Source organism: Hippoglossus hippoglossus, chromosome 16, assembly GCF_009819705.1.
Source record: "Hippoglossus hippoglossus isolate fHipHip1 chromosome 16, fHipHip1.pri, whole genome shotgun sequence".
In the NCBI taxonomy this organism is placed as follows: domain Eukaryota; kingdom Metazoa; phylum Chordata; class Actinopteri; order Pleuronectiformes; family Pleuronectidae; genus Hippoglossus; species Hippoglossus hippoglossus.
In genome coordinates, this window is record NC_047166.1 from 13,563,298 (window position 1) to 13,588,502 (window position 25,205).

Sequence of the window (25,205 nt, forward strand, 5' to 3'; positions counted from 1 at the left end):
ATGGCTTGTCACTGCGATGGTCAAGAAAAACTGTGGGTAAGATAACCATCGCTCCCATTATGTGATTAATTGACTGCACAGCGTAAAGAATGTGACACATGAGCCACATGCTTCAAGTCAGAGGAGCCGATTTTGTCCTTGTTCGTCTTTGTCCTGCTTTTCCGAAATTTTCTGTCACCTTCCAGCGTCCTCGCTTTCCAGCGTCCTCGCTTAGCATCACATACCCATCAAACCTCTCCTCTATCCGCACTCAAAAACACCCCATCAGTTGCTTTGAGTGGTTGAAAGAATTCCGCCTACACCTTGAAGCAAATTTAAGTGGACTTCAAGAGGACCAGCATAATTTCGAGAGGAACAATTTACTCAACAAAAAAACAAAAAACATGTGAATGTGTGTGTAACGAGAGGAACTGCCTCTCAAACTCCTTCCCTGATCTCCCTCCCTCTGTTTCCGTTTAACTGGTTTCAGCTTTAAATCTCCAGATTCTGATAATTTCCCCCTTAATCCCTTCAGAGGAGCATCGCGCTTAACTCTCTAATTAAGTCAATGAGACACACATACACCAACACAGGATAAACAAGCACACACACACACACAGCTTGTAGCATTCATTTATCTGATGCACGGACAATTGATGGTTTCTGTGTTAATCTGTGTGTGTGTGTGTTTGTGTGTGACTATGTTTCAATGATTAAGTCCCAATCAGGATGTTGTTATGACGACACGTGCATTTTTTAAGCTGTTAATCCAGGATTATTCTCCCCTTTGCTCATCTCATTACCGTTGATTATTAAAAAAACACATACTGACACACTGGCACACACACACACACACATACTAATTATGGGTAATGTTTCCCTGGAGACTGAACACATGCTGCTAGGGTCTCCGAAGATAGCTTGACACACAGGTAAAAGAAGACAAGTCTGCTTAATAGATGAATGCGCTTCAGGCATTAACTGTTCATACATTGTGATGTGTTTTTTTGTAAATGTTCATTTGAAAGATTAAACCTTCAAACTAAAAGGACAAACCTGGTAGATCAGTGGCACGGCAATATATTCATACATATGATTTTGGCCTCTCGGAGTAATTTTTGCCTTTCACAGAGCGGTTTTCGGGAACCGAGCGGGAAAGAATGTGAGCAAACAGCGAGTGTCCTTTCCCTGTGATTGAATGTGTGTCCTTGTGAAGAAACTGCACTCCCCTCTCTCAGCAAGTGAAAATATTCCTGCGGTGCTGCGGCTGATGTACAGGTGAGAGAGTGGCCAAGGATTTTGCGATCACCCGAGGCTTCGCGTCCACTATGGCCCCCGCTCACACTGGGTCAGCTCAGAATAACCAGAGAGGGCTGACCGCTGATGCTCGCTCACCCCTGGAGTCATTAATCACACTGCACTGCAGATGAGCCACATGGACACAAGCTGGAACGCACACACACACACATAAATGTAGAAAACACGTGCACACACCAGAGACCATTTTAATTATAAAGCCAAACGTTAGATGACAGCATTGCTCCAGGTAGCCAGTCCCCAAGGCCTGTACTCCTGGTGCATTATCATACACTAAACATCGCTGACATGAATATTTCTGAGCAAAGCCCAGTTTCACAAATAGGAACACATCATATCACATTAAACTATGATAAAGGACAGACACACACACACACAGCATCATGTCCGCAAATTTTCTCCTCAGCTATATTTTATGCTCCCTGGGCATAAATGCACAATTGGATCATGGTATCTGGACCCATGTATTCGCGAACAGGCCTATCACCATGCAGCCAGGTCACTATCAGGAGCAGCATCTCAGATAAAGTTCCCATTTACCTGTTGTGAAATTCTCCAGAGAGGCTGCACCACCGTGAATGTCTGTGGTGTACTGCGTTTGTGCTGCGTCTGCAGCGGATGTGTGTTACAGCTGAAGGCATCTGGGGAGAAAATGCCTCACAACTCGCAGCTGGGTCACTATCAGGGGCAGGATCTCAGATAACGTTCCTGTTTAACTTTGATGAGATTCCACAGAGAGGCTGCACGACACTGGATGTCCGTGGTGTGTTGCGTTAGTCCCAGTTTTTGCAATGGCCTGTATGTGTGAGATTTGGGGATAAAAGGGGCTGTAATGTGGAAAGAAGTATCCAATACTCGCAAAAGTTTTCAGTCGGACATCTCTGGGCTGAAACTGTATATTTTTGTGCGGTCTTATATGTAGATTTATTTTCCTGATTACAAAAATATGTAGAAATGTTATTATCTTTGTCCTCTGTGTGCAGCGGTTTGTGTATCTGTCTTCCACTCAGATGTACGAACTCTGCCTCTTCACTAAAGTGTAACAAATATGAAAGGAAGGGAAAAGCATCGGCCCATTATTCCGCCAATGCATTAAACCACATAACCCTGTCGGAGAATTTTAAAAAGCTGCGATGTGAAAACTAAATTTAAAAAAAGAAAAAAAAGCTCAGTTGCCAAATGTTTCTCCTTTTTCAAACACTTTGAACAGCGGAGAGAAAAAACCTCTGCTGCATAAGTTGATGTCAAATTCTCTCTATTGTGTCGGGTCTTGCTGAATCCAATGAGTTCACAAAAGGGGAGAGAAAAAAACAAAAATCCAAAGCAGGAGAATAAACTGAAAGGCATCAAATTTCAAGCACTCCACATAAAGTTGAAGTAGAAAGGCTTTTACACATAAAGCATTAACTGTTTGTTGGTAGACAACAGTGCTTACAACCCAATGAGAAATCTCACTTTGCTGCAGCCTGAGAGGGAAACACTGCTGCTGAAAGGAGGAAGAGCTCGAGTAATTAATGTGCTGCCTTGTGCTTTTTTTTGTCCGTATATGTGTGTTTTGTACCTTTGCTTATAGAAACCATGCGTGGGTGTGTATGAAAGTAAAAGCGTTTAAAATTGTTTTGCTCTTGCCGCTGGTGAGACGTAAAGCTCAAAAACTAATTTCTTTTATCAACATGATTCTGTCAACGTGATTAAGGGAAGCATTACTCAGGCGGGCACTTATTTCACCAAAAACATTAAAACAACTGACCTCAAAGAGATTGAGTACACTGAAGCTTTTAATATCACTCGGTTTTTTTTGTGCATCTCATTTCATCATCAGATTTCATCACTGATAAATGGGTGACAAAGGATAACCGGTAAAAAGGCACTTTAGAGAACACAGGGTAACACTGAAACTAGAAGGATGTTGGTGAGAAGTGAAATCAAAGGGTACAAACAACAGGGGTGTGGTCAGTGTTCCATTGCTGCATCTGCGTTGTCCCCCTCTTCATCACTACAGGGTTCATAGTCTTCATCAAGCGCTGGGTCTTCCTCCTCTCCCTCAATCTCTCCTCCCAGCTCGCCGAGCAGCTTCTCCACATGCTCCAAAATCGGCTGGTCATCACATCGCAGCTTACTGTACAGCTGCGAGAGAGGGAAATAAAAAAAGTATTCTAGTGAGCAACCGGTAGAAAGTGGGCTCAGCAGCAGAAATGTTGAGAGTAAAGTGGATAAATACAAGAAATTAGATAACGTGAGGGAAAGACTCTTAAGAGAAGCTCTTCTGTTGCATCACTACAGCATCAATAAGCGGGAGGATGGAGTTGAGGGAAGTGAGCAGCCCAGAGGTTTTAAGTCTCTCAGTGCTGGTTAGGCCGCCTGAAATATCCAACAGCAGCTGCTTTCTGTCAGCGAGGCACTCATGGCGTGCAAAACGCTGGTAAACAGTTTTTGTCTTTCATTTGGCAAATCAGCACATTTGAAACACCATTCATGTGCATAGGAGACAAAAGAAAAGGCCATTTGTCGTCCTCGTGCTGTTGCAACATGCAATGCGGACACACGCTGAGTGTATCTTGGAGCACATATGGATATGTGCACATGTTTGTTATCTCAGTGAAAAAGGCGTGAAAATGCGAGATAAAAACATCCCGTCCTCAAAGAAGCCAGCAGACTTATCTCAGTAAAATACTCCGCTTGTGTATAATTACTGAACTCAAAGTGGAGCTGGTGATAAAACTACTGGTGCTAGCATTAAGGACAGCGAGCACAACGTGTTCTGTGTGTGCATATACTGAGTGGAACTGATATGGCGATTTAGATTTTTTGCTTTTATTTCTAGAAGCCAAACTAGACAGAAAAAAGAGGGCAAGTGGGGAATGGTTTATATGATCTAGGAAAAATATTCTGTTTAGTCGACCAAAATGTGGTTAAAAACACACACGCACTCACACAAACACACGTTTACTTGAGCTTAGGGACAATAAGAAGCAGAGTGCCATCATCATTCTTACTAAAAGTGTAACGAGGCCAGGAGAGTGAGGAAGAGTGTGTGTGACTGCTTTGCCCTGGGACCAGTCTCTAAGCAACAGCAGGTCCTGACAGGAGACACGTAGTCCCATGGGAACTCATTTGGAGTGTAAGAGTGTGTGTGTGTGTGTGTGTACGTGTGTGTATATGTTTTAAGTGGTTGCAGTCTCGGCAGGTTGGAGCTCTAGGGAGCTGGAGCGCGACCCATGTCCAGGGACAGGGCCTGATACTGGAGAGAGCTGACCCTCTCAGCCTCCTCAGAGCACCACACACACACACAGAAAATACACACGCAGATTATTAATTCTGCCAGTGTCACTCTGAAATGCCTGGAGATGTTTATCCAGGACAAACACTCAGAATACAAGCTGCAATAACAATATGCCCGACTCAATACCCAGAATAATTGCGCATTAAAGCGTTGGGTACGAGGTGTCTTTTTATAAATAGAAATGATGTAGGTGAACGTGTGAAAACACTGAACGTCTACTATACAGAACGCTAATTGGAAACTGTGTGAATACAGTAGGTGGTGATATTTACTACAAATCAATACTATAGCGTTTCCGCTCGATAGGACGTGATTATTCACGGCTATGCTTTTAGCTAACTAAACAAACAGGAGCTATTCTTTACACATTCCGTGTCGAGCGCTGCTGACATCAGCACCGCCGTCGCATAAGACACAAGCATTTCTCATTTACAACAGCCAATGTTTTCTCTTCTCACTTTCACGGCCCAGAGAGCTGCCGAGACAGGGAGGGAGAGCGCGTGCTGTGAGAGTGTGCGAGTGTGTAATCGTATAACTTTTTCATGGTCCACTTTGCTCTACTTTCAAGGCCTGAGTCACGGCCCAAAGCACACTTGACCATCGCCATAAGAACTCACTCACACTCACACACAAACACACACACACACACACACAGGGGTGCATGGACACGTCTGTTCTCATTGTCCACTCACTATTTATTTTCAGCAATTTATTCCAGCCTTAACATTTATTGACAGGACTGACATGGAATATGGTGCAGACATTCATATTCCCCTGAGGTGAAATACTACTGACTTTGATTGCACAAAAGTCAAACTCATTTTGGTGGAAGAGTAAAAGTCGGGAGGGTTTGACATCTTGACAAATCTTGGATGATTTGGCATGAAATTGGGTGCAAACATTTAAAGTCCCCAGAGGATACATTCCATTGATTTGGGTGACTCTCTAATGCCACCATCAGGTCAAACTTTTCACTTATTCAGTGATATATCTCAATGTCTACAGGTTGTACAGGCAGTACAGTTTTCTGGTGAAGTTTCCTCTCACAGAATCACAACATCAAAATGTAACGTTGTCCAATAATTTAAATAAAACCTGCAAACTAATGGCATTCCTAATGGCCTCAGATGAGCTTTATATTAATCAGAAACTTTTAGGATGCTCACAGAACAAACCAAAATGGCCCACATGGTAAACTTTATAAACTTTCTCATCTTAAATTTATACCATTTCTCATGGTGGACAAGCTGTCACTGCAAGTGAGCCACAGTTGGTCTAATGGATGTATCCCTCTGTTTGCTCAGCATATCATTGAATTCAATGTCTTTGCTGAACTAATTCCTAAAAAAGGAAACATCTTGCAGTTCTTGTGAGAAGTCCAGGTTTCCAGACCTGTAAGCTGTTTTCGTACTGCGGAAAATGTCCGAAAAACATGCATCCTTTCATTTATGAAGACCTCAGCATTAGATTGTCTGGTTTATACACATCACAGCAACATTTCCAGGACATTCAGGCGAGGAGTGACAGCTGGGTAGAGCAGGAGGCAGGACATGAAGTACAAATACTTCTGCGGAAACCACAGTGTTTACAGCTCATCCTGGTATATTTGTATAATTCAGGTTGTGTGTCTGTGGCGTGTTCGAAATGTCATCAACACCAACAAGTGAGCGGAGTTCAGTGGATGTCTGAGAGCGGCTCAAATGCCATGATGTGGCGTGTATTAACATGGCAGATTTCGCAGTGAGGAAATGTGTGCAGAAAAGAGTTGGCAGGTTTGACTTTAATATTACAACACAAATGTCTCCAATTCGAGGTAAACGTATTGAACAGGTCAATGTAATTTAATACATAAGAGAATTATGTTCCCTTCACGTGGACAATGCAGAGTAGAGAAAGAGCGTCTGGCTCTGAATGAGGTCTAACTGACGTGCTGCAGCCTGCCATGGGCTTCTAGTTTGGTTTAAAGGAGAAATGACAGCAAGAAAAGTATACATTTACTACAATACCAAAAATAAGTGCTGACCTTTGAAAGGTGTTTTTTTTCCTCACATATGTACTTTAATTCTCTGGATGCATTTATGACTTAGCTCAGTATAGATCATCTGTGTCTTCTTTCCAGTATGGAATGGGCAAAGGTGTAATAATAAGCACTCATGTACACTTCATCGAGAAATTTTTTCTCTCTCTTGTTAGAAACCTTTATATATAATTCACATAGCAGAAGAAAAAGAGGCTGATTATGTGGTGAGAGACTAATCATTCCATCATTGTTCACCTTCTGTTCGACATCTACGCTCAACTTCCCATTTCTTTTTACCTCTTCTTTCATTTCATGTCCTGATGCTTTCATTCCCCCTGCTTGTCTCCTGACCGTTCTCCCCTCATGCACTCTCTCGCTCGCACACTCTCCCCAAATGACCTGCCTGTCAAGGAGATGGACACTTCCTCATACTTTCACAAGTTATACTCGCACTCTCACACCCATCTATTATGGCAGAATAAATCTTCCCTTCTTCTCATCTCTCAACTTCTCTCTTGTTTTCTGAAACCTGCTCTTTCCACCCCTTTTTTGGGACCAAACAGAATTACATAGTTTTGATTAGTAAGTAGGACTGAACCTGTTCGACTGGCCAATCAGTTTGATATTCTCTTATCCGACCTAATTGTCATTGGTCGGACAATCGCCGCTGTTGTTTTAATAAGGACAATGGCGCTTTAATCAAAAGTGGATTAATCTATTGTTTTCGGCAACAGGAGGGAGAGACATCCTGTGAAAACTAATGGAGGTTCACAGATCAACAACCAACAGTGTTATGACTCACTGTGTTTATTGCTTAAGGCTTAGAGTGTGAAAATATCAGAGCTGGCAAATATCTTTTCTTGAATTGAACCTGTTTAATGTGCTGCAAATACTAGCTTTTTAAATCCATTACAATTAATTCAAGCTCAAGGTTGGTCGATATGCTGTTATCTGTCATAGGTCGGACAATCACAGTGTTCATTTCACAAGGAGAAACTCCTTGGAGGTTTGATCCATTGTTTTTGGCTGCAGGAGGGAGATACATCCTGTGAAAACTAATGTAGGTTCACAGCTCAACAACCAACAAGACAAATCATCTAAAGACGATAAAGTGACTAGTCAGTGTGACAATTATCCGTCAACTTTGTGTTTAACGCTTGAGGCTTCAAGTGTGAAAATATCACAACTGGAGTACTTACATTTTTCCTCAACTAATTAAGTTAAAATGGTTTAATATGCTGAAAAAAAAAAAAAAGCTTTTTAAGTTCATTTATAATAATAATAATAAAGCGAACAGGTAGAGGACACTATGCAACTGCGGCCATTATTCCTCCCTGCGATCAAACGATTGGTTACAATTTCAACAAGGATTTTACTTTGGGTGACTACAGCCCTATCAGTGAGAACAATGATTATATGACTTATTTCATGTGTGTCATACAAACACACTTCTTCACTGGTAACGTGTGATATTGGCTGACTTAAGACCTTCTTGAGGGTGAACACTGCATGTCGCTCGAAGTCAAAGGCTCACATACATGCACATAACTTACCACCTCAGTCCTCCAGGCACATCCTCGGGAAGGGGACGGCATTAAAATTACATGACGAGCACACCTCAGACCGGCCCAACCCACAATCTGTGCTCATGAGATACCTTCAGCCACATCAAATAGTAAAGCTTTTGACCTCCATTTGTCCTGGCTCCCTCTGTGCACACTCACACTTGCAGGCTCATGCACGTATATACCATTGTCCTCTGTGCATACACTGCAGATCCTTCCTCAATCGCACCCTATCTGGCAGAGTCTCAAATTCCATTTCACGTCCGGTTTACTATTGATTTTACCCTTGCTGCTATTCACCAGCTACACCCCTGCACCCCACCACACCACATCACACACACACCACACACATCAAATCTGTTCCCTTCTGTGCCTCCTCTCTTTTCTCCCCACTCCTGCTCACCCGCCTCTCCTACACTTCTTTCTTGTCCTCTCGACTCATCCATTCTTGCCATCATTCTTTTCAGTGCATCTCAGCTGGATACATCTTGTGTGTGTGTGTGTATGTATGCCTGCACATGTACTGATCAGAGAAGTGCTGAATAATTGGGACATTTCTTAATATTAATAATTAGATATGCAAGTTGGCACACAACCAATATTAAATATGTGCATCCACACACACGCATAAACTTAGCAAAGTCATAAAGTATGCAGAGAAGTGGACTAGTGCCAAAACAAGCCGTTGGGCTTTGAGGCCTCATTTCCATGTTGGAGCCCATTTTAACTAGCAGACTGACTCGTCATTAATAATTAACAGTCATAGTGACGCTCAGAAACAAAGCTCTGATATAAACATGGGAGAATGTCTTCTAAAAAGTGCACAGATGCACAGACATATGAGCAAAAAGAGCCAGAAAAAATAAGTGCACCTCAAGAGGGGTTCTTTTTTTCCTTCCACTCCCCCTCACCTTTTCAAGGACTCTGTGCATTTACCTTTCACATTATTCTTTGCTTCACTCACCATACAAAGAAACTCTGCTTACTCTGTTTACTTTTCACGCTCTGACAACTCACCCAATTCTCTTACCAGTCCCTCGCAATGCAAAAGTGGCTAAGTACTTAATTTTCACCATTTCTCAATTCCATTTCTCACCCTTTCTGTATTAACTCTCACCACAGAGCTGGCAGCTCAAATATATGCATACACTGTGCTCTTATTTCCATCCCCAGGGTTTCCATTCTCCCTTTCTGCAGCTCAAAGCCCACCTCGCTGTTGTCTCTGCTGCGGACATCCTCAGTGGATGCTGGTTAGACATGCCTGTCACTACGCTGCTGGGCAGAGACAGACATCAATATATTGCCACTCTGCTGCCCCTACTCATCTGTGGAGGAACACGACGTGGCAGGGGGGAGGCGGAGGCAGGGTTGGGAGTCGGGTGAGGAGGGGTGGGGGGAGGAGAGGGTGGGGCCTGCCATCCTTCAGTCTGTGCTGTCTGATTTACAAGCCTATTGGATTTTAGACTAACATGAATCACTGCTCCATAGAAGCATTACTCCCTGACAGCATGACAGAATGAATGAGACACATCAGCCCCTCTGTGTGTGTGTGTGTGTGTGTGTGTGTGTGTGTGTGTGTGTGTGTGTGTGTGTGTGTGTGTGTGTGTGAGAGACAGAAGGGAATATTTAAACCTCTTTGAGACCACACAAAAAGAGATTTCTGTAGCATCAATAAAGCTTAGTAAGGATCCTCTCATGTACACAGTACTACTTAAACTCCTTCTCTGGTCTTATCTACATGACTGGATGTAATAAAATGTACCCAGTAGCCATGCACAGTGCACAGCTTTAAAAGTACTCTTTTGAAAGTAAAAGTTCTGCATTATAACTTTTACTATTACATATTAACATATTATTGGGAAAATGTAGCTATGTAACAAAAATTGAAGTATTTGATGCTGAGAGATGAGTGTTGACATTTTGTAACATTAGATAATTACCTGTGCGTTCATATTTAAGCAGCATCCTTATGTTGAGGTGGAGCTAGTTTTGGAGTATCTTATAACTAATGACTATTATCACCAAGGAGGTTATGTTTTTGTTTTGATTGGTTGGTTTCTTTGTATTTAGGTAGGATTACACAAAAAAGTACTAAACGGATTTAGAAAAATTTTTGGGGCAGACGCAGGTTTATATATATATATTTTTGAACTTTGTTTGAGTTTTTACCTTCTTTGCGTTGGTCAGGTACGATCTGGCAGCCTCCTTCAGCGCCGTCCGCTCCTCCGTCTCCTCCTCCGTCACTTCCCTTCCCTCTCTTTCTTGCTGCTCCTTTGATTTTTCCAGCTGGAGGTAACACACCCAGCCGGAGAGATACCACACCTGGGAGGACCAGAGAAAGAGAGATGGGTGGGTGGGGGCAGGAGGCGTGATGAGACAGAGAAAGTGTTCTTTGTTGCAGTAAGTGAACACTGACAAGAGAATAGATCTGTAATCCGCACAGAGCATGTCTGCATGAAATCCCACTTCCTCCTCTGACAAACAGGTTTCACACATAGGACATGGAATCTCACACACACACACACACACACACACACACACACACACACACACACACACACACACACACACACACACACACACACACACACACACACACACACACACACACACACACACACACACACACACACACACACGCTGCATGATAATAAAAACACAATGTGCCCTTACTGCAGCTTCACAGTGAATTCAAATCTGTGACTTGACTATCACAACATCTGTAACTACAATATTGTTTTTATCTCTCTGTGGCAAAAAAGATAACATTAACATTACTCTACTGAAATATAAACAAAAACATAATATAAGAAAATGAAAAATAAATTTCCTCAGGCAAATATCCTCCAAATCATATTTCAGACTGAAAAGCTGTGTTGTGGATATTGGCTTGCTATTAAATTACAGGAGTAAAGTTTTTAGAGTTTCTTCATCTTACTGTTAATTCCTATTTTCTACACGTGACTTTGAACAAATTAATCTTAAACGCCCACCGACTCGGAACCAGTTCTCTCGAAAAACTGCATTTTATTTCCTAGTGCCATATCTTGCAAAACAAAATTTTTAATTACAAACCGTAATTTAAAACTTATTGTTGGTTAAAAGTGTATTAACAGGTAGTCAAAGCGACTAATGTTTAATGACATTTGACATGTCCATCACACTTTGACAAAATCAAAGAACACTGGACAAAATAAATAGAAAACACTTGTTGTGGCTTAACTTTACATTGTAGTTATGTGGTTTACTCAGGTTTCCTTTTTAATGAATATCACCTTTTTTCAGCTACAGTTTCCCTTTAATGAGGAAAAACATCTGCACACTCAGACCTGTGCAATATTCATTTACTGAGTCAAGCTTCTGATGAAGGATTTTCTTCGGGCATGACGTGGGTTAAAAAAATGTGTCACAGAGCTTAGCGCAATGTGTTGGCATATATTTGGTAATGATTTAGGTCCTTCTGTTGCAAACAAACAACCACAGATATGTGAGCGTCACTTAATTCATGAGAGCACCATAAAGAGTAAGGTGTTAAGGGCCTGTTCACTTGACATCTATGCTCGAAAACATGAAAACACAATTTTGAAGTAATCCTGTTGCTCCACAGAGTTCAAACTGCGGGGGAGGCATAATCTTTTTAACTGGATGTTAAAACACAATCAACTTTTTCCTCTTTCTTTTCCATTATCACATAATTTCCCTTCAACATAATCACATCCACTGTGCAATGCATGCTTTTCCACCTCTTTACACAATCATAGTCAACTCCCAATGAACTTGGAGGTGTGTGCGTGCCTCTCATCTGAGGCCAGAGTTCAGCCTCCCACTGTTCTTCAAGCACCCAGATACAAATATTTGCTTTATTCATTATTCATTGAGGGCAGAGGCAGAAGGGACCCGCACCTTTGCCAAATCAACCATTTAGCTAACAAACACATCAAGGCATGCCCCGCTGAATTCAGATTTGCTGCTCCGCATGCTGAGTGGGAGGCTACCCCCTGCAGCCACACTTATCAGAGCCAGCACTGGAGGAATGTAGAAATGTTTCACAACCCCCATATGACATTTTTTTATCACCAAAATATTTTCTGTGAATGCAGGACCTTCGGGGGGGGGGACGGGGGACGGGACTATTCATGTGTGTATTCCAAAGAGAAAGAATCGAATTTAGGTCGATTAAATTCCAAATTTGAACTTCCTCACAAGGGAGAGCGGCTGTGTGTCTTCCAAAACAGCGAGAACAGGGCTGGAAAAATTCTTTACAGATGGTCCACTGTGGAATATTTGTGTATGTGGTAAAGATGGTTTATGTATCTGCACTGAAAATTAAAACATGAGAAAGTTTGCTAATTAAGAACTTCAGAGGATCCACTCTACCCGACCACAACCCCAGACAGGCGAACACATAATAAAATGAATGCTGCGTCTGTCAATCAAAACGCTACAACTGTAGTCATTTCAAAGCGGAGGCACATCTTAGTTCCCATATGGTGCCGCTGAAGGAAGAACAAAAGCATCATGAAGCAATGGAATAACTTTGAAACAAGATTTGCAAGGAACCTGCTATGTTGTTAGTGCAGACTTACACAAGCAAGGCTCCAATTTTGTGATATGCAAGAGTAAGAAGACGGAGGCGAGAGCTAACAACTTATCTTCTGCATTTAGGAGAGAAAATGAAAGAGAGAGAGAGAGAGAGAGAGAGGAAGAGGGGAGGAGAGATGAAGAGAGACTAGTTGAATGTGTCTGTCATACGTGTCTGACATCACAAATGTGACTCTACCTCCAAAACTGTGATGGGATCTGACAAATCACTTTCTGACCATTAGAAGCGGTGAGTGTATGCACATGTGATTGGCTCTGGGCCCGCTCAAATCGAGTGTCACAGCTGTGCGTCTCTGGAGCGAGTTTAAAAGTTCAGCCCCCCGATGACTGCTCTCAATCTGTCAGCTGGGGGGGGTGGTGTGTATGTGTGTGTGTGTGTGTGTGTGTGTGTGTGTGTGTGTGTGTGTGTGTGTGTGTGTGTGTGTGTGTGTGTGTGTGTGTGTGTGTGTCGGAGCCAAGGGGGAGTGAGGGAGAGAGACACCACCGTTTTCTTTTATCTGACACTCAGTGGCACACCTTCACTTCTTCTGTTACTGACGGGGAGGATTTGGAGGCACACTGACAGCACATAGCTCAGACTAAAGCACAGAAAATACTGCCATTTACGCCACTGTCTAATAAGCATTTAAGTTCTCAGTCGTACTCTGTGTGTGAGCACACAAGCACTGCAAAAGTGTGAGTGTGTAGATACTTCTTTTTACACACACACACACACACGATCACTGGCTCAGCAGAAGCAACTATGTGCACAAGCTGAAACTGTCTCTTTCCCATTGGGATGATGTCCTTTTCGGATCCAGCAGAGGCTCCTGCATCATCATAATAATAACAATAATAAGAATAAGAATAATAAGAATAAGACTGGCTGCAAAGAGACACATAAAAAGAGATAACGTAATCTTGTGCAATGACGACTATCACACATCCCCGGAGGGGTTAATGAAACCGGACGGACCAGTCTGAAAATCAAATGCAATTGAAGGAAGGAATCTGCCTTTAGTTCGATTTTTTCGACATCTGCTAATCCGATCGACCTCAAACTCGCCGAGCGTATTGGTGAGGAAGAGCGTATCACTGCTATTCCGTAGAATAGCAGTGTCAACTGCGAAGTTTTTTGGATGAGCACTTGTCTAAAGCTGTGTCTCTAATCTTATTGGTTATTAAGAATATTAATTAATATATTACTACACAATATGATGTAATTTCATTCTTGATGACATCATGATAAATTCATTATCCTGCCATATACTTACCTACATACTTAGGTCTTAGTATTCCTTAATACTTTCATCCACCTTCCATCCTACCATGATTATTATTCTATTATTATTATAAAATATTTTTCAATCTACATAAGCTTTAGGTTGTGTCTATTGTCCTATGATACAGAGATACCCCAGAAAAAGCATGTTGTATATATACAAATATATGCATTTATTAAGCTTTGTACTCACAAATCAAGTCTTGACTTTATGATAATTTGAATTTATGCTATACTGTGTTGCGCATTGGACATTTAATTGATTTCATTGTGTTACATTGTATTTACTGTATCTTTACTTTACAGACCAAGTGATTTGAGAGCTTGGATCTGAGGCTGCAGTTTAAAAGCCTATGCGTTTATACATGGAGGTTTTCTTCTACACGCCTCCGGGGGGGGGGGGGGTCCATACGTCCGTAAATGTGGGATGTTTCTGTAATGGATAATTTATGTTTGTTTGGATGATGCCCTCAAGAAAGCTGCGAGCTGGATTAGTGCAGGTTAAACAATTAGCCTGAACCATCAGACACATTTTAAACAGGCAATGCACTGGTAAGACTATATTGCCTTTTTTCAGTTGTTTTTCATTCATTAACGACTGAAATTGTTTCATGTTTATCGATTTCTTCTCGAAAGAAAAAGGTATTTTGTTTTCTCTTGCCTTCACCATACAGTTAAGGAACTGATAAAGATGCAGTTGCACTTCACTTCACTTCACAGGAGCTGTTTTTTAAAAAGATGATTGAAGAAATATGCAGATTAAATAATTCTGTAAAATGATATGTTGTGTTGTTCATTTATCCACACAGGATTTAGCTGTTGCTATAGAAGCCGCCACACATGTGAGAAGTTCCGACTCTTAATCCCGCCTACAAGGTTGCGGCTGGTCGTTTGTTTCTGTAACCAGCTGTCAATGAGTAGGACAACAGACAAATTGGAATTGCTGAACAAATTGAAGATGTGGGGAATTCAGAGGTCTGGAACCAGGCTAGAGACGGGCTGCTGGAAATACAAAACCCCATTATAAAATACTAAAAATCTTGCATCTCTGCCATATTTTCATTTTGCACCGAATAAACTTTCCTGCATTTTGCACAGAAAAATAGGAAATAAAAAATAAACATGAGTGAAAACCAAGTTGACCATCATTTTTAACTGGACAAAAACAGCAGGGACACCATTTCATTGCTTACCTGGACGACCTCATCGTCCTCCTCCAGAAGACCCTCCAACACGTCTACGGCCATCTAATGCAGAGAAAGAGGGGAGTGGGATGGATTTTAGAAATAAAGAGAAAAAGGGGAAAAAAATAGGGGAAAAAGTTATTATTATCGTTTAGTTTATAACATTCATCAGTGCAGACATATAGTGCCCTGTCTGTCTGTGGGCTGTGGCAGAGAAGAGACAAACACAACAGGACAAACACGTGGGTGTTGTGCATCTCCCAGGCATCTCGATCAATCACAGTGTATCAAGTGTCCATGAGGCGAGTGCCGTGGACACAACATTGTCGATATCAACAAGACAACAGACATGGCCACCGATAGACACACTCACCAGTGCTTATCGCACAGTCAATAGTCACTTTGGCTGCTAGGTTCAATGGCCCTTTTAATCCATTTACCGACATTAATATATCAATATACTCTTAGTACCCACAACGCGCCAAAAGGTGCATGATAAATCTAAAGATCAGCTTTGAGCCACCATTTCTATTCCCCCGCCTCAAACGTTTTCCTCAGATTTCCTCTCCATAGTGTCCTGGAGAGAGAGTTGGCGGTCTCAAAGGAGTTTAATGTTCGGTGACCTTTGCTATAGTGCGTCACAGTCTGGGTCAGTTTCTGTGGGAAGTTTCTATTACAGAAAACAGACCCTGATTAAAGTAGGCTGTGTGTTTGTTTTGCTCTGCCTCCCCCCCTTGCGGATTCTGTGGTTGTGCCGTGTGTGTGTGTGTGTGTATGTGTGTATATGAGGCCCCAGGTGATGATATATTGATTTTTGTCAACTTCAGGTAGGAGGCGACTGTTAGCCAATCACCCGTGGTGAAGGGCAAGAATAAAAGACATGCACACGCCTGCGCATGCACGCACGCACTCACTCACTCACTACCACACAGTTTCACACTGTAACAAAGCTACACACAACAGTGAGCACAACAAGCAGTACTTGTTTCTTGTTAAGGCGGTCTTATTAGCTGGAGAGCTTCCGAGTTTTTCCCCTCCCGCTCTTTGGAGTTCTCCTTTCATTAAGCCTGTGTGGTTCCGGTGGCGATAAAGAGGTGTTGTCTGGGAAGACTGAGGGAGAGCCAGGTTAATTGAGAGGATGCCGCTAAGGGTGTGCAAATGTGAGTGTCAGGAAGTCGGGTGATTGATTGCTAGACCAATTATAAGCTGAAAAACCCATTGTCCTTCATTAATTAATGACTGATTAAAAAATACACAAACAAAAACACCTAATCCCAGCTGATGATGAATGGATTCATGCCCAGCGTTTGAATTATCTGCTTCACTTTCAGTGCATCACACCAACGTGACACACACACACACACACACACACACACACACACACACACACACACACACACACACACACACACACACACACACACACACACACACACACACACACACACACACACACACACACACACACACACACACAAACTCTAGATTTAATAGATATGAGTAAAGATCTGTCTGGGTGTTAAACAACTGATAGAGAGACGGCGGTTTTGGAGCAACAAAAGTGCAACGAGAGATATCTGGGAGACAGGATAAGTGAGCGATGATAACCATTATATCTTCTCCAACTGCACTCCTTACAGCACACTGGTCAACCCAGGGGCGGGTGATTAAAGATTCAGAGATTCTTAAGCCGCTTCACGCTCTAAACAACAACAAGATTAATATTCTTGTGAAGATAAGGGGAAGAGAGGGGGTAACTACGAAGAAAAAATTGGACGGGTTCAAAAAAGCATCTTAATAAACAATGCAAAACTGGTCCATGAACAGCAATAATGCACTGCAAGGACACACACACACGCCAAAGACTCCACGTACATGTTGTCCTCTTTATTTCAGACCTGTTAAATAAAAAAAAAGCAGGACTCTGGGGAGAAAGTCATTTATAATGGCCACTGTGTATGTGTGTGTGTGCAGTTTGTGTGTGTGTTTGTGTGTAATCTTCAGGCAATTTTGTTTAACAGAATCATTTTACCGGAGCACACAGCAGAGACAGGAGAAAGACAAATCACTTTACAAGTGAGGGCAAGCCGTATCTCTCACACACACACACACACACACACACACACACACACACACACACACACACACACACACACACACACACACACACACACACACACACACACACACACACACACACACACACACACACACACACACACACACACACACACACACACACACACACGTAAATAAATCCTAGGGATGTCAGTGGTAACTGTATGTCCAAGCAGAATTAGAAAGTACAAGCTGTGTTCCATTGTGAGCTAATTTTAAACAACTGTAATTTAAAATGGTAAAGCATGAAAGAAAACGAGTGACAACGGTACAGAAAGAAACTCCCCATCAGTCACTGTGATAAGTACAACAAACAGACACCTTAATGGTTGTCAGGGGAGTCTGTGTGTTGGTCTGTCTGCTGAATGGCAAGTCAATTAGTGGCAGTGATGATGATGGTAATATATAAGTGTGCGTGTGTGTGTGTGTGTCTCCAACAGTAAGAGGACTGATCTCTGCCGGCTGAGTTGTTACTATAAAGCAGAGACCATAAATTAACAAGTAAAGCAACACAGCATGAAGTCAGATTCACTACAGTCATAACTTCAAACTGCTTCTTTTAAAAGACCAACCCAAACATATTCATTTTAAATTGGTATAAAACATAAAAGCAACAGACTCTCTCATATTTAGAGATAGAACCAGTGGATATTCAGCATTTTGATTTGCAAACAAACTAAAAAAAAAGAAAAAATATCTGAAATTTAAGCTGGAGCCTAAATTTTCAATTAACATCGGTGGATATACTGCCGTCAAAGATTTTTGCCTCCTATAGGTATCTGCATCGACCGTCAAAAATCCATAACAGTCGTTCTCTGATTTAAACTGCAGTCAATCCGTGGTCAACCATTACCCAGTCAATAATAATAGCCGCTTTAAATCTACAGAAGTGGCCTCAGAAACACTTTCAAAACTGACACATACACAGGTGTTCCACGGCTGATTTCAACCTCTCATGTGCTCCGACTCAATTTACAGAAATCATGGACAGATTTGGCACATGTTCAAGTGTTTTTCCACCAAAAAAAAAAAAAAATACACAAGAGGGGGAAAATAAGCAATTTCCTCTTCTTCTAAATCAAGTGGCACAGATCCACATCTTAATGAAAGAGACGACTGGAGAAACGAGCAGCAGCCGCGTAACTGATGTTTTCATGAATTCATTAACCCACGGTCTACTTACAAAGACCATGGGACAATTGCATCATGTAACTCTTACCATCAGTTGATGTGATGGTTTCAATGAGCTTGACCTTCTGCTGTAAGTAACTCAAGTACCAAATGATTCCCACTTCATCAGGAAATATTATTTCCTCGTTAAGCTTTTCTTGTGCTCTCCGCTGTAAAATGAACCAGAAATCTCTCTTTTAAAAAGCTTTTCTCCTTGCACTTATTTTGGAGCTTAGATAGATTTCCTGCACTCCAGCTTCAGCTCTTCTCCTCACGTTGTTTCAGTGCATGTGTAAAACGTCTGTTCTTGGATTATTTTTCTGCTCTTCGATTTTTTGTCTGCCTGTCAAAAATCCCCAACTAATAGAATGTCAGGTATCAGAAAAATATAATTCTATTAAGATGTATACATGTCTACTTAATGCAACTGAGGCCAGAATACTCCTCATTCCTAAATTTGATTATTGCTTATTCCTAGTATGACATTATTTGGGTTATGGCGATTAGAAAATTGCTGTTTACATGGCAGTGCCTTGTTCAGATTATTTTCCCAAATCAGGTTAATATAGGAAAATTGCTGTCCAAACATAGGTTTTTCGGTTTTTCCCATAACTATCAAGATAATATGATACATCCTGATTCTGTTGCCATGGCAATCGTGGTTCAACAATTTATTTTTGAATTTCCTGATTTACTTCTATTCAAACTCAACCCACATAATGGATGACTGTAAAGAGCCGAACTGCATTCATCCGACAAATAATTTAATCTACAACCGAGAGAGACGTGAAGAGCTTTTGGCAAAGAACGTCATTGATGTGCTGCTATTCCTACGATTCTAAAGTGAACTAACTAGAAATATGCGTTTAAATATATTTAATCAAACTCCTTGCAAAGCCATGGCTAAGTTTGAAAGACCAAAGACAAGCTTCAACAGGGGGAAAATATACAGACAAGTTTTCGTATTCTGACACACAGCTATGAGGGTAGCCATCAAACCAATAACTCAACAGACTGGAAGTACACAACTTTACACGGGGTTGTGAATAGATTTATAGTCCACAGGGAAAGATAGTGAGCACAAAAGTGAGTGTGTGTATGTGCGACAAAGGAGCACAGGGAAGGAAATGAGAAGAGAGGATGTTCCTATCAAATTCTGCAAAGTCCCAGTTTGGGAGAAGGAGGCGGATTTGAAAATATCTCGCTTCTACTCTGCTTCCCCCCCTTTAACTCGATTTCCGTCACAAACTTTCGAATAGCTGATGGCTGAGAGCAAATATGACCAAAATTGTGCCATGATGTTTACACGCAGGTGTGTGTGCACAGCAAAATATTCATGTTCTGAAGTGCTCGGAAAACGGATGCGGTTTGTGTTTCGGGCTTGATGACACCGACGGGATGATGAAGACAAACGACATGTCAGAAACCGTGGACCGAAACGTTGTCATTTTACTGATACACCTGACAGCCCATCTCTCCCATACACACACAAACATATAACTGCAACTCTGGCAGGCGTGCGTGCGTGTGTGCGTGTGTGTGTGTGTGTGCGTGCGTGCGTGCGTGCGTGCGTGCGTGCGTGCGTGCGTGTGTGTGAGCAAGCACAGAAAATGGCTTAAAGTGTTAACGTTAATGACTATTAGAGTTTATTTTAAGCACTGAACTGAAGCTACTGAGCCACTTAAACCAAATTCATTAATACTGGAACTGATGAGTGATTTACTAGACAAGGGCACTGACAGACATGGCAGCAATTCATCAGAATAATAAAGATTCCTATTTTTTCCCCCTATTTATTCTCCCCATCTCTCCTCCCCCGCTTGCCCCCTCACCCCTGCCCCTCCCAGTAAATACCACTCTTCAATTATTGACACTGGACTCTGGAGGGGATAAACACCAGACAAGGCCTTCCCACCTTCGGTGCTATTCACTAGAAAAGGAAAGTGCACAAACACAGGCAAACGCACACACATGCACACACGCCAAGCTGTGTTCCTGCTGTTATACATACACAGACCGACAACGGCAGAAATGAGCGAGAGCGCTTTTGGAGAACATTTTTTACCTCGTATTCCTCAGACTCGATGAGCAGTTTGGCCGTGGTGATGCGAGACTCGTACGGAGGGATTTCACTCTGGGATAATAAAAAAAATTTGAACAGTGTACAGTTAAATAAAATGAAGTGTCCCAGTGGTACAGAAAGTAATATACAGACAAGTAGACACATCACAGTCTAATATAAAAACACAAATATAAAAATACACAAGCAATAAATAGAATAAAAAATAAGGTATTAAAAGTGATTATTATATGTATTCAGTTCCTCATAGTAACAATGCACGTCATCATATTGCACAGATTTTTTGTCTGTTCATTAAGACCTGATTTTGCTGTATAAAATGTAGCTGATAATCACAGAGAAGGAGTCAACCTGCTCTAATAAATAAACAGCCTAACCGCGATTTTTATCTTATCATCTTGCACCACTCTCATAAATTTTGCAGAGGCCTCGATTGTAAACTCTGCTAACATTTATTTGGAGTAGTTCACTTCCCATCACAACTTTGACATTACAGCCATTTCTCTCTCTTTGTTGAATTCCCTTTAGTCGTTTGCTTACTTTATCCTTGAGACCTTTTCTCTTGTGTTGCTTTGTGCTTTCATATCGGCTTTCTCTTCACACACCTTCACAAAACAGGCACACGCGCACACACACAAAGCCACACAGATTTATGAAGCGTTTGTTCCGTCTTTTATTTTGTTATTATCCCTCATTCTATTATCTCTCACTTCTCATCTCTACTGGTGTCCTTATATTTGTGCTCAGTGGAAAGCACAGTGTGACAATCCTGTTAGTTGAAAGTGCTTTATAAATAAACCTGGGATCTTATGAGGCCTGGTTGCTGTCAGAAACAAAAAAAAATACTAAGCACAGCGCCAACTCACCTGCATGCGCTCGTCTGTGCTGGAGGAAGCTGCACTCTGTTTCTGGGCAGGAAGCCACAATCCGACGCTCTTCAACAGGTATTCTCTGCCTTCCTGCGGAATTCAATTTACAGGCATGTATGTCAACATGTTCAAACTACTGTCACAAATACACAAAACAAACAGGCAAACACAATTCGGACTTTCACCGCTACAGACTGACTCTTAAATGCTCTATATATGTCAATGACCTCGGGATTAATTTAATATAAATTTAGTTCTTTTTATTCTTAATTATTTCCCTCACTATTTCTAGAGGGACTCTGGCTGTTGGATGTGGGATGCTGGGATTTGTGAATTTGGAGTCAGCCTGACCCCTGCAGTTTCCAGCGAGTATTACAGCTAGTATTCCCAATACACTTCAGTTCTACAGTATCTGAAAGGTTTTGTTAGTGTAAGAGCATCACGGGCAATTTTCAGGCCAATGTCCAAGTTTTGAGATATCCACTGCTGACACAATGCCGACACAAAGACTGTCTATTTTACAATTGCCCTGAGACGATTTGCGTTTCCCACAAACAATGCACTGGTTACTCTGGATAATATGCAGAGATAACCGTTTTCACTATATTTTGACCCCCTGTATGGAACTGTTCCAAGAAAGCTCAGGAAAAGGTTATTGTGTATTTAAATAGTGATGTCTACCCTGCAGCTATTGCATACGTTTTCTACAGAATACGAGAACTGTGAGACAGAAGGAAATTGTCTGTTTTACACATCTCAAAGACACATTGGGGACCTGAAAGGTTCAAGAGTAAACACAGAGCAAGTTCTTTCTGAGAGAAAATGGTACATATTTTTCAGCAGAAAGGTTTCTCTCAGAGATGTTCTGCCTTGAATGAATCTGTATTAATAACAGTTGGAAAAGTACAACAAATGAGTACAATCAGATTTTTATTTTTTAACGAGAAAATATTACAAAAGAGATTCTGCTAACTTCAATGTCAGATGCTGCATACTGTGCAATTTTCTATATTTAGTTGAGGATGCTGCTTCCTCATCTCTTTTTATTCATCAGATGACTATATGACCTCAGTGATCTGCCCAGTAATTAACATTTCTATTGGCGTGACCTGTCTGTGTACGTGCATGTTAATGCAAGTGTCCATCTGCTGATTAATGGCATACAATTCAATTTGCTCAGAATAATTAACTCAGCAGATTCCTGCTTTAATATGGTGATAACTCATTCTGAGCATTAGTGTGTGTGTGTGTGTGTGTGTGTGTGTGTGTGTGTGTGTGTGTGTGTGTGTGTGTGTGTGTGTGTGTGTGTGTGTGTGTACTGACCTGGTTTTTCTCTGTACTGAACAGGTAACTGGCCATGAGCTGTAGAGCCTCAGGGTTGTCTTGGTGATACTGTAATGCTTTCTCGACAAACTCTCTGCACTTGTCTGCAGCTCCCTCTTCCATGCTACATGCACACACACACGCACGCATATTACAAAGCAGCAACAATGAAAGGGGTTAATTGTGTCAAGAGGGTAACTCTGTTTGCAGCCGTACCAGAGGTCTGTGAGGTAAATCTCAGCGATGGAGCAGTAGGCTGCGCTAACATCTTTCGCTGTTGGGAGCTCGGAGTCCTCGTCTGCTTCCCGAGAAGTAGCTCCGGCCTGAGCCTGCTGAAAGAGCAGAGGGAATATGGTTTGAAAGTGTTCAAAACGTTCCTTCAAGCCTGATCAATGGAAAGATATTGAACATTCCGATTATTTTATCCCAAATAAAGGGTTAGGGTTAGGGTGTACGCTGACTTAAGAAAAAGACTGTAAATAATTATAAAAGCTAAAAATTGTCTTTCTTCTAAACATTTTTGCGAAATTTATGAAGAGGCTACCATGTCAACGATTCGCATTCCATTTCTCATCAATACTGTGATGACAGTTAATATGGATACCAGTGAAATTCATATTATTATGTAAGTTAAACAATGGAATGTAGTGAAGGAATGAAAGCATATTGTATGTAATGATTAAGAGAACATTTTATAAGAACACCCCTATATTGTGCCACTATCCCAACATATCATAATATTTTCTCCTTTACCTTACAATTTACATTATTCCTGCAATATGCTTTTTCTCTTTTTTGAGTATTATAACATGGCACATTATTATATCCACTGTATGCTACAATGTTGTGGATACTTACTTGAATCATAATTGAGAAAAAGGTTGTGCTATTGGACAAGAAAAACCTTGAAGTAGCCAAAATGATCCAGTCCAGTGCTTTAAATTATCTAGAAAAGCTTGTTATTACAGCTTTTGTTACATATTTTACTGTTCATAATTTTTGGGTTGACTTCAAACTACCAAGATGTGTTTTTAATAACTCATAGTCCTAATAAGGCCCAGAGGAAGTTTATGGATACATGATTCAAGACAGATGGATACATATTCATTAATTGTCCAACAGCACCCTCTTGTGAAGGTAGATAATAATACAATAGCATTTCCTTTCCATCTGTAAACTTTATGTAAACCATAAAGGCTGTGTGTGTGTGTGTGTGTGTGTGTGTGTGTGTGTGTGTGTGTGTGTGTGTGTGTGTGTGTGTACTCACTGTTGTCTCTGCTTGTTTGTCCAATGCAGACAGTAGGACCTGTATTCCTTTGGTGTAGAAGTCCACAGCCTCCTGACCTGTGTGGATCTGTCCCAGGTACATGTACTTACTGTGGCCTTCATCGGGGCTCAGCTCCACTGCACGCAGGAAAGCTTAAAGCCTCAGTCAAGGAAGTGACAACAACCATCGCCGCATTAAAGCAGTAAAGATACATCCCAGCGGTGAACTGACTGAATCAGGGACATGCACAAAACAAGACAGGAAATACGATTTCAAGGATATTCCCTTAGCTTTAAGTGTGTCTCCTAGTTCGGAGCAGATGTGTCCCAGCATATCTAGAGCTTGCAGGTTGGTGGCCTCCACATCCAGGGCTCGTTGACAGAAGAGACCAGCCATCTCGAAGTCCAAGCTGTCCATGCATTCCTCTGTCTGTGAAGCACATCATCACATGAGATATAAGGAACATGAAAGCATGTTAAAGACATTGGCAGATCTGAGTCGTGTCTGTTTCAGGTGATGCTGTTACCTTCTCCAGTAGCTGCTGCACAGGGTACTTCTCAGCTGTCTTCTTTTTGGCTTTTTCGTGCATTCTTACTTTCATCCGCTCCTGAGGCGTCAATCCCACAATTCCTGCATCTGTTGTGATGAGAGAAGTGAGAGGGTGATGTTATGTTTTTGTTTTCCCGAGGCCAATCACAGCAAAACAAGCTAATATGGACAACCTGTGGTTTCTGAGATTGACGTAACGTATACTGTAAATACCAGAGCCACTCACCCCTGTTGGGACGGTTCTCGTTCCTCTTCGGTTTGTTTTTCTTCTTCCCTTTAGCCTGTCCTCCCATGTTGGTCGACAACGCGTCTTATATTCCTACAACTTCTGCCTGAAAACAGACTTAACAACAGTGTAAATTTGAGACACGCGTGGAGAGCAGCAGCTGATGGTATGGAGGCAGACAGAGCGCATGCGCAGAGCGGTCACTGCGTGGATGCTCCGGAAGCCGAAAGCGGACATAATTACTGCGGGTCGAAAAAGTCACACTGAAACAAGTGTGATTTTTAATTTGAAGCTGTCCGTCATATTGAACACTTCGCGCCTCTCTTGACGCTGAGAGTCCACCATGACAACTTTGTGTTTCCGGGTAAGTGATTTAAAAGGCACGTTTTAAA

General features: G+C 41.7%; 1 protein-coding gene across 2 annotated transcripts; it reads right to left on the reverse strand.

Annotated features, from left to right (window-relative positions):
• Positions 1-3,054: 3,054 nt before the first annotated feature.
• On the reverse strand, positions 3,055-25,099 carry si:dkey-12j5.1 (probable assembly chaperone of rpl4). Of its 2 annotated transcripts, none has more exons than XM_034612340.1 (11): positions 24,814-25,099; positions 24,565-24,674; positions 24,321-24,467; positions 24,039-24,191; positions 22,988-23,100; positions 22,772-22,895; positions 21,446-21,538; positions 20,565-20,633; positions 15,221-15,274; positions 10,334-10,486; positions 3,055-3,423 (listed from the first exon to the last, which is right to left on the reverse strand). In XM_034612340.1, the coding sequence occupies exons 1-11, from the start codon at positions 24,878-24,880 to the stop codon at positions 3,250-3,252; spliced, it is 1,257 nt and encodes a 418-aa protein (XP_034468231.1). In that variant the 5' UTR covers positions 24,881-25,099; the 3' UTR covers positions 3,055-3,249. The 2 variants fall into 2 exon arrangements, with proteins under 2 accessions (XP_034468231.1, XP_034468230.1); XM_034612339.1 differs by having other exon boundaries at positions 22,988-23,103; positions 24,814-25,048.
• Between the last annotated feature and the right edge of the window lie 106 nt (positions 25,100-25,205).